Consider the following 10411-nt stretch of genomic DNA (forward strand, 5'->3'; position numbering starts at 1 on the left):
GACAACATTGTACTGAAAAATGTAGAGTTTTGCTAAATTAAGTGTTCTATGGGACTAGGAGCCAGTAGACCTGGGTTTGAGTTTGGGTCCAGCACTGGCCTACCATGTGACCTTGGATAAGTCACTCTCTGGGCCTCGGTTTCTTCAGATTGTGAGCTTCAAATAGATTAGGGAATGTTTCCACTCTCATAACCCTGTATCTACCCCAGTGCTTAGCTTATAAGTGCTTAATATAGGCTATAATTATTCATTATGATTACAAACCACATGGGGGTCTCCTTTTTGACTCACCTATGTAAAACATAGCCTCCATTCATTCATTCATTCATTCAATAGTATTTATTGAGCGCTTACTATGTGCAGAGCACTGTACTAAGCGCTTGGAATTTACAAATTGGCAACTGATAGAGACAGTCCCTGCCCTTTGACGGGCTTACAGTCTAATCGGGGGAGACAGGCATACAAGAACAATGGCAATAAATAGAGTCAAGGGGAAGAACATCTCATAAAAACAATGGCAACTAAATAGAATCAGGGTGATGTACATCTCATTAAACAAAATAAATAGGGTGATGAAGATATATACAGTTGAGCCGGCGAGTACAGTGCTGAGGGGGTGGGACGGGAGAGGGGGAGGAGGAGGAGAGGGAAAGGGGGGGAAGAGGGTTTAGCTGCAGAGAGGTGAAGGGCGTGGGTAGAAGGAGCAGAGGGAAAAAGAGGGGAGCTCAGTCTGGGAAGGCCTCTTGGAGGAGGTGAGCTTTAAAGAAGAAAGGATAGAGAAAAAAGGAGACCTAATCAAGACTTAAGAAATAGAAACAAAATAAAATTGCCTGTTGAAATCTGGGAAAGAGAACAGAAGAGATAAACAGAAACCAAATTCTTTTTTGGCACAATTAAAAGAAAATGAGATGTTCATCCCCTCGATTCTATTTATTGCTATTGTTTTTGTCTGTCTCCCCCAGTTAGACTGTAAGCCCATCAAAGGGTAGGGACTGTCTCTATCTGTTACCGATTTGTACATTCCAAGCGCTTAGTACAGTGCTCTGCACAGAGTAAGCGCTCAATAAATACTATTGAATGAATGAATGAAAAAAAAGCAGAGAATAAAGCACTATCATGTTTGCGTTTTACCTAACCTGATAACTTGCAGTGAGAGTTGGTTACAGCTTAAAGTTGCTGTTGATAAATATTTATTCTTAATACATTCTAGTCCTCCTTTGTGTAGGGGAACACTTTAATTTGTGGAGGGGGACTTCTGTGGTCTGAAGCTGGGGAGAAGATGAAACTCTCATCTACTTAGTCATGCACAAATATACCTAAACCAACCTCGTGTATGGTGTCCCTACCCCCGCCCCCCAACTCCCACATCCCTGCCCACTCCCCTCCCTGACCCAGGAGGACAAGCAGAAGGACTGGGAAGACACCCTGCCAGGAAAGAGCCTGGTTCTTTTGGCCTTACCTCAGTTTCCTCACCAGGCCCAGCCCACCTGCCATTCCACCCTAGACCAGCTCTCTCTCCAGTCCTTCTTTTACTCCTCAGTGAGGCAGCGGGACAGGAGCAGCGGTTGTAACGATTGGCTAGAATTCCTACCTCAGGAGTTTCTGATAGCCATCCTTCCTGTGTTGACACAGTAAGAATGGAAAGCCAGAAAACATGCCGGACTGTTAAGGGGAAAGTAGCTTTGTTGATTTGGAAAGGGCATATTGATTTAGCTTTAAGGCCAATAATGCTAACTTCATAGTGAGCTAATTCTCCACCAGCCTGCCTCCAGCAAAGGGAAGAATGAAAATATAAAGTAAATATACTCTAGCGCGTCCAGGATGTGTTTCCTTGGTGAGAGTGTCAAAGGTCAGGAGCAGTATCATTCATTCCTTTCCCCGTTTTGCCCTTCTCCTTCCCGACACAGGACATGAATGGTTTATGATTGCAGTTTGGGGAAATATTGTTGGTCATAACTCAAAAAATCTGAAGTCAAGGACTGTTTACATTCTATTATCCGCTTGGAGCAAAGGAGAGAGCTGGTTATGAGGTCTCTAGGGCAAAGAGGATAAACAAACCACTACCCTCCCTTGTATTAATAATAATAATGTTGGTATTTGTTAAGCGCTTACTATGTGCCGAGCACTGTTCTAAGCGCTGGGGTAGACATAGGGGAATCAGGTTGTCCCACGTGGGGCTCACAGTCTTAATCCCCATTTTACAGATGAGGGAACTGAGGCACAGAGAAGTTAAGTGACTTTCCCACAGTCACACAGCCGACAAGTGGCAGAGCTGGGATTTGAACTCATGAGCCCTGACTCCAAAGCCCATGCTCTTTCCACTGAACCACGCTGGCACTTACTGCGTACCAGACACTGTATTAAGTGTTGGGGTACATACAAGCCAATCATGTTGGATACAGTCCATGTCCCTCATGGAGCTCAGAGTCTTAATCCCCTTTTTACAGATGAGGTAACTGAGGCACAGAGAAGTCAAGTGACTTGCTCCAGGTCATACAGCAGACAAGTGGTGGAACCAGAACTAGAACTCCCTTCCTTCGGACTCCTAGTCACGTGTTCTATCCACTAGGTCAGGCTTCTTCTCAGCCAAAGCTAGAGAGATCTTTCCATAAATGCCAAGTGAAAAAATGTGGCAACCAAATCACTGAACAGCTACATATTTCCAGATTTCCCGCAACATTTATTCTCAGGGTAAAAGGAGGGCAAAGCTTAAAATTCAATCAACAGGTTGCCCATCTAGAATCGAACTAAACAAAGACCAAGTGCCTGTCAACCACGCTTTCCATAACTCCTCTTCGGCCTTTCCACTGGTCCTTGCAATGGTGACCAACATCCTTTCTTGCTACAGTTTCACAGGAACCCCAAAGGATGAGAGATAGAAACCATAATCAAAAATCCAGACTGAGGCGCCACCTATGTATCGGTTCTTTCTGTCAATTTAAGAAAGATGCAGTACCTAATGTGCAGCTACGTAGATATAGGAAAGGCTCCATACCTAAAGTTTTCCAGCTCAACAGCTTCGGTGGATTCTTGCCGTTGGCCTCGCCACCTGGGTCCACTAGCTTTGTTGAAGTTTTGCTCTGATTTTGTCATTCTACTTGGGCTACTGTCAAAATTAATAGCTGGCAGCTGCAGAATTAATAAAAGAAAATGTAGCTGATTAATTACAGCAGTGTATAGAAAGCAAAGAGACACTTTTTTCAAGCCAGGACATTTAAGCGGACATTTTATGAACCAGGTTGATATAAACCATGTTACAACCTAGATATGACAGAGTTCCCCAGACTGTAAGCTCCTTATGGGAAGGAAACGTGTCTTCCAACTCTGTGGTGTTATACTCTCCCAAGCCCTTAATAACAGTGCTCTGCACACCCTAAGCACTCAATAAATATGACTGGTTGGTTGAATATGGGTTCATTTGCATATGGCATTGGGTATTTAGCAATAATACTTAATAGGCTCCGTAACCTACATCATTAATTCACCCACATAAGGATGATGATAATGGTATTTGTTAAGCACTTACTTTGAGTCAATCACTGTTCTAAGTGTTGGGGTAGATAAGAGCTGGTCAGGTCCGACACGGTCCATGCCCCATGTGGGGCTCTGAGTCTTAATCCCCATTTTACAGTTGAGGTAACTGAGGCACAGAGAAGTGAAATGATTTGCCCAAACAAGTGGCAGAGTCAGAATTGGAACGCAGGTCCTTCTGACTCCCAGGCCCATGCTCTATCCACTAGGCCATGCTGCTTCACAAGGATAGGATCTCACTGTGGGTTATGATAGCTTTAAAACAGAGACAGTTAGGTATACCCTAAATTAATCCCACTCAAATGGTGGTTAGTTGTGGGAATCTCCACGAATATAGGAGTTTCTGGCAAATCAGCGTTTAGTGGCCAGAGGGCCGGGGAGAGAAATGGTGACAGGACGCTTAGGGCAGGAGCAGCAAGGCAGCTAAGGAAGGAGACAGTCCTGGAGAGCTAAGGAAAGGGAATAAATGGGGGTTTGTTTGTATGTGTGTGTGGGGGAGGTTAATCTCTCTGCCTCAATGTGGAGCCAGGTTTGTTCCCATCTTATCAAAGGGTGGGGATGTGGATAAGTCTCGGGGTGGCGAGGATTTGGAGTAACTCACTCTTGGAGAAAAGTGAAATAAAAGATGGGCTGTCTTTTTTTTAAAGGTATTTCATAATAACTGTGGTATTTGTTAAGTGCTTAGTATGTGCCAGGCACTGTTCTAAGTGCTGGAGTAGATACAAAGTGATCAGGTGGGACACAGTCCCTCATAAGGGGCTCACAGTCTGAATCCCCATTTTACGGATGAGGTAACTGAGGCAAGTTAAGTGAATTCCCCAAGGTCACACAGCAGATTAGTGGTGAATCGGGATTAGAACCCAGGTCCTTCTGACTCCCAGGTCTGTGCTCTATCCACTAAGCCATGCTGCCTCTCTCTTGTAATACAAATGCTCACTTGAGCTCAAATCCTTCCTCTTGGAAATCAAATAGGCAAATATTTTGCTGCCTACAGGAGTGGAAGAGAGGCTGAGCAGCCCCTCCTCCTTCTTCTCACTCCAGCCCCACAACATTTCTGCACATATCCTTATTTTCGACTGCTTCCTTCTATGTGATTTATTTTAAAGCTCCCCGGCAAGATAGTAAGCTCCTAGAAGGCAGGGATCGTGTCTACTTTAATGTACTCTCCCAAGAACTTAGTACAGTACTCGGCACATAGTAAGCACTCGATAAATACCACTGATTGATTACTCCTCTTTGGCAGCAGCAACATCCACCACCATAACTGGACTGGCTCTTCCTGTCAGAATTCTTCTGGGAATTCCCAATCCAGTCAGAATTCCCATTTTCTGGCCATGACAGAAACACTCAAGAGACAGATTCAGACAGGGTCAGGTCCACCACTGCTTCTGCTGCCATTTCCACCTGGATGGTGATAGCAGTGTGGCTGGCTGTGGCTGTGAAGTAGGCTGTGGCTGGCAATGAAGCAGGGTGACAGAGGACGAGCCTCAGTATCTTTGAGAATCAGGCCTAGCTTTCTCATGCCGTATGGAACAGTGTGGGAACCACACGGAGCAATATGCAGCAAGGGGTGTGCATATGGGAGAGAGAAACAATGGGCCTGGGAGTCGAAGGATCTGGATTCTAATCGCAGATCTGCCACTTGTCTGCCGTGTGACCTCGGGTAAGTCGCTTCACTTCTCTACGCCTAAATTCCCTCATCTGTAAAATGGGAATTAAGACTGAGCACCCACTCGGGACAGGAACTCTGCCAACCCGATTTGCTTGTATCCACTCTGGCGTTTAGTACACTGCCTGGGACATAATAAGCGATTAAATACCACAATTATCATTATTATTATTATAGAAGAGGAAGGCACTTATGAACGTGTTTTAGGGAATACATTTTCCCAGGAGTCATAGTGAGCCAGGAGGGTGGCAATTTAACAAAAGATAAGATTACAATCGATGAGACTACGGTTTTGAGAATTTCTACAAGTCACCTCAGTCTCTGGGCCTCCTCCTCCAAACTGCAACAGCCCCCTCAAATAAATCAATAAAATCACCTCCCCAAGCTGAAACCCGATGAGTTTCAGCATCAATGCTTCTCTTGTGAGAAACAAAGATATAAACACTTAAGAATGAGATCCAAAATTACACCTTTCTAGAAGCCTTTTGGAGTTTTCTAAAATGCAAAAAACTCCTTGACAACCACATTCATCTTGCCCTATGAGGTAGTTTTCAAACTACTCATTACGGATTAATGAAATACCTGTTGTTTGCTCGACTGTACGTTTAAAAGGCAGCGAAGTCTTTTGAGAGCAGAGTAGTCTCTAGGAGAGGCAATGACGATATGTAATAGAGAAAACAAAGCAGCAGGTCAATAAAGAGTTGGCTCAGTTGAAATAAGATCAAATTTCCAGTATCTTGAACTCTCGTTTTGTGAACAGAGACTTACATCAACATTAGTTTCTGCAAAATGCCTGGAATCATCACAAATTTCAGTAAACTTGATAACACAGAGCAAGAGTTGGCAAGTGATACCAAGGAGTCTCAGACAGGCAATCAACGTGAGCAGCGGGTAATTTCCAAAGAGCAACTTTTTAATCACACCTCTCTGCATACTATACCTAGTTGTGATCTCTGGCTTCTTTTCTGGGGATTTTTCCGTAGTCTTCACCTTTTTGTCTTGATCAGCCATTGTAGAACTTCAAAGCCCTAGAATTAACGTTTCTTTTCCAACGAGAAAAAAATATAATTGTGCATCACCAAATAATATTTAGAAGACAAAGCACAGAAGAAAAACTTTTAAAGAAAACGGCTCAGTTTTATTGGAAAGCTATATATATATCTAGACTGTTAATTGTAAAGTGTTGCATAAAAATGGCAACTTACTATAACTGAATTCAATTTTAGCCTTGCCCCTGAGGATAGAGTGAATTGTCTTAAGCCCTCAGTAAACACAGGGTGGGATGAGAGATTGTGCCCCCTTCTTCCTCTCCTGTTCTCAGAACAAGGATGCTCTTTGCACAGAACGAGAGGACAATTCTGGCCTCCGAGCCAGGGACCGTTGGGAGATTCCAGTTGGAATTTTTTTTTCCTCTTTCTGCACTGCCTATAGCAATAAACCATTTGGAGACCTGATGCCGATCACTCATGGAGAAATTGTTCCAGCCACCTCACCTGGTTTTTCAGGTGTTGCTTAACAGTAACAACTAGGTTGAATAATAATAATAATAATGTTGGTATTTGCTAAGTGCTTACTATGTGCAAAGCACTGTTCTAAGCACTGGGGTAGACACAAGGGAAGCAGGTTGTCCCACGTGGGGCTCACAGTCTTAATCTCCATTTCACAGATGAGGTAACTGAGGCACAGAGAAGTTAAATGACTTGCCCGAAGTCACACAGCTGACAAGTGGCAGAGCCGGGATTCGAACCCATTATCTCTGACTCCAAAGCCCATGCTCTTTCCACTGAGCCACGCTGCTTCTCAGTTGAATGAGAAACTGGGTAAGATTTGGCATTTTGAGGAGGTCCTTTCAAATAAACTAAATCATCATCAGATTTTAGATGCTTTAAAAGTCCTCAAAAAATCCCCCATCTGATCGGTTCTTTTCTTCCCTGCTTTAAAACCACAGGGTGGCATTGGCACATAGAATAAAAGGGGTAATATTTGATGGACTGAATGCCTGGGAGAAACAGCGTGGCCTGGTGGATAGAGCACGGGCCTGGGGGGTGGTCAGAAGGTCATGGATTCGAATCCCAGCTCTCACATTTGCTGTGTGACCTTGCGCAAGTCACTTCACTTCTCTGTGCCTCAGTTCCCTCATCTGTAAAATGGGGATGGAGACTGTAAGCTCCACGTGGGACAGGGACTGCGTCCACCCTGATTAACTTGTAACTACTTCAGCCCAGTACGGGGCTTGGTAATAATAATAATAATAAAGATGATGGATCTTTTTAAGCGCTATGAGCCCAGCCTTGTTTTAAGTACTAGGGTAGATACAAGACAATCAGGTTATCCCACGAAGGGCTCACAGTCTTAATCTCCACTTTACAGATGAGGTAACTGAGGCACAGAGAAGTTGAGTGGTTAGCCCAAGGTTACACAGCAGACAAGTGGCGGAGCCGGAATCAGAACCCACGTCCTGACTCCCAAGCCTGTGCTGTTCCACTAAACCATGCAGTTTCTCTACGGTGGAATCTGTTAGGTACTTATTACGTGCCAAGCACTGTTCTCAGCACTGGGGTAGATGCAAGGTAATCAGGTTGCCCCACGTGGGGCTCCCAGTCTCCATCCCCATTTTACAGATGAGGGAACTGGGGCACAGAGAAGCAAAGTGACTTGCCCACGGTCACACAGCAGACAGGTGGATTAGAACCCACGTCCCCTGACTCCCAAGCCCGGGGGGTCTTGCCAATAAGCCACGCCGCTTCTCTAAGCGCTTACCGTGTGCAGAGCACTGTACTAAGCGCTTGGAAAGTACAATTGGGCATCAAGTAGAGACCATCCCCGCCCAACACCGGGCTCACCGAGTAGGGCCGGTGCTTAGTTGCGGGCCTGGCACATAGTCGGCGCTTAGAGGAGCAGCGTATCCAAGTGGCAAGAGCCCAGGTTTGGGAGTCAGAGGTCATGGGTTCTAATCCCGGCTCTGCCACCTGTCTGCTGTGTGACCTCGGGCAAGTCCCTTGACTTCTCTGGGCCTCAGTTACCTCCTCTATAAAATGGAGATTAAGACTTTGAGCCCCATGTGGACAATCTGATGATCTCGAGTTCCACCCCAGCGCTTAGAACAGTGCTCGGCACATCGTAAGAGCTTAACAAATACCATCGTCATCATTATCATTATCAAGAAATAGTAACGTTGGTATTTGTTAAGCGCTTACGATGTGCCGAGCACTGTTCTAAGCGCTGGGGTAGATACAGGGTCATCAGGTTGTCCCACGTGAGGCTCACAGTCTTACTCCCCATTTTCCTGATGAGGGAACTGAGGCCCAGAGAAGTGACTTGCCCACAGTCACCCAGCTGACAAGTGGCAGAGCTGGGATTCGAACCCCTGACCTCTGGGTCCCAAGCCCATGCTCTTTCCACTGAGCCACGCTGCTTCCCTATGAAACACCATCATCAGTAGTAGTAGTCGTATCAACTGTCCATTTCAAGGGTTCAGTCCAGTGCTCTGCACATAGTAAGCGCTCAAGAAGTACGACGGAATGAAGGAAGGAGGGAGGGAGGGAGGGAAGGAGGATGGCACCCACAGAGGGAAGGGGCAAGGCGGGCGGCTGCCCGTGTCGGCGGGACGTCTCTGGGCCACGGTTGGGCGCTGGGGGAGCGGGAGTCCATGTCGGGGGGAAGGGGGAGGCGGGCTGGGGTCGGGGGGCTGTGCTCTCCGCTAGGCGTTGGGCCCCGGACGGTCCAGGGGAGGGTTCGGGGGGCTCCGGCCGGCTGAGGCCCGTGCTAAGCACCCCGGCTGAGGCCCCCGAAGGCCGCGGCCTCCACGCTCGCTCGGTCCGACGGACAGGAGGCTGGAGGGGAGAATGGAGGGGAGGATGGAGGGGAGGACGGAGGGGAGGACGGGAGGATGGAGAGGAGGACGGGAGGATGGAGAGGAGGACGGGAGGATGGAGGAAAGGCCGGAGGGGAGGATGGAGAGGAGAGTGGAAGGACTGGAGGATGAAGGGGAGGATGGAGCGGAGGCCGGAGGGGAGGATGGATGGACTGGAGGATGAAGGGGAGGATGGAGAGGAGGATGCAGGGGAGGATGGACGGAGGGGAGGATGGACGGACGGGAGGGACGATGGACGGGAGGATGGAGAGGAGGACGGAGGGGAGGATGGAGGGACGGGGGGATGGTGAGGAGGACGGACAGGAGGAGAGGAGGACGGACGGGAGGTGGAGGGGAGGATGGAGAAGAGGACGGAGGGGAGAATGGAGAGGAGGATGGACGGGAGGATGGAGAGGAGGATGGAGGGGAGGATGGAGAAGAGGACGGAGGGGAGGACAGAGGGGAGGATGGAGGGGAGGATGCAGGGGAGGAGGGCCCAGGCTGGAGAAGGGCTCCTGCCGGCCCCGCTCCCCGGGCTGGGGGGACGGGCCCCCCCGGGCCAGGGCCAGGCCCCGCCTCCCGCTCCCGCTCGGCTCCCGCTCTGGCTGTCCGGCTCCGGCTCCGACTCCCGCACCTGCCGCCTCCCCGCCGATTAGCCATGGAAGCCCCGTGGCCTTCCCTCCCTCCCTCCCTCCCTCCCTCCCTCCGGCTCCGGGCGGGCCAATAGCAGAGCGTTTCCCTGGGGGGCGCCGGGCCCGGCCGGCCAATGAGCAGCGGCCTTGTTCGGGGCTCGGGCGCCGGGGCGACGGGGGACGCCGCCGCTCGGTTGCCATGGCAGCCGGGGACGCCCGGCCCGGCCCGGGGGGGGGGGGGGCGGGGCACGGGCTGGGGGCGGGGGGGGCTTAAAAGGTCGGGGTTCAAGTCATTCAATCCTTCGATCGTATTTACTGAGCGCTGACCGCGTGCAGAGCCGCTGTCCTAAGCGCTTGGAAGGGACAATCCGGCAACAGAGATTCATTCATTCATTCAATCGTATTGATTGAGCGCTGACTATGTGCAGAGCACTGGACTAAGCGCTTGGAAGGGACAATCGGGCAACAGATTTGCATTCATTCAATAGTAGTGATTGAACGCTTTCTATGTGCAGAGCACTGTCCTAAGCGCTTGGAAGGGACAATCGGGCAACAGAGATTCATTCATTGAATAGTATTGATTGAGCGCTTACTATGTGCAGAGCAATGTCCTAAGCGCTTGGAAGGCACAATCGGGCAACAGATATGCATTCATTGAATAGTATTTATTGAACGCTTACTATGTGCAGAGCACTGGACTAAGCGCTTGGAATGGACAATCTGGCA

General features: G+C 48.5%; 1 protein-coding gene across 8 annotated transcripts in view; it reads right to left on the minus strand.

The window, feature by feature from the left end:
* NEK10 (NIMA related kinase 10) overlaps nucleotides 1-9080 on the minus strand; it is a 124052-nt gene extending 114972 nt beyond the window's left edge. For 7 of the 8 annotated variants that reach the window (XR_003761645.1, XM_039912946.1, XM_039912947.1 and 4 more), the window contains exons 1-3: nucleotides 6141-6769; nucleotides 5783-5843; nucleotides 2996-3129 (exon numbers count right to left, since the gene is read on the minus strand). Coding sequence is in view for 7 of the 8 variants with exons in the window: in XM_039912946.1 (XP_039768880.1) it covers nucleotides 2996-3129; nucleotides 5783-5843; nucleotides 6141-6211 (266 nt within the window). In the remaining variant the exon portion in view is untranslated. Of the gene's footprint in view, nucleotides 1-2995; nucleotides 3130-5782; nucleotides 5844-6140; nucleotides 6770-8766 lie in introns of those variants that run through there. The other variant, XM_039912945.1, reaches the window with a different exon arrangement.
* Nucleotides 9081-10411: the final 1331 nt, after the last annotated feature.

This window comes from Ornithorhynchus anatinus, chromosome 8, assembly GCF_004115215.2.
Source record: "Ornithorhynchus anatinus isolate Pmale09 chromosome 8, mOrnAna1.pri.v4, whole genome shotgun sequence".
Lineage (NCBI taxonomy): Eukaryota > Metazoa > Chordata > Mammalia > Monotremata > Ornithorhynchidae > Ornithorhynchus > Ornithorhynchus anatinus.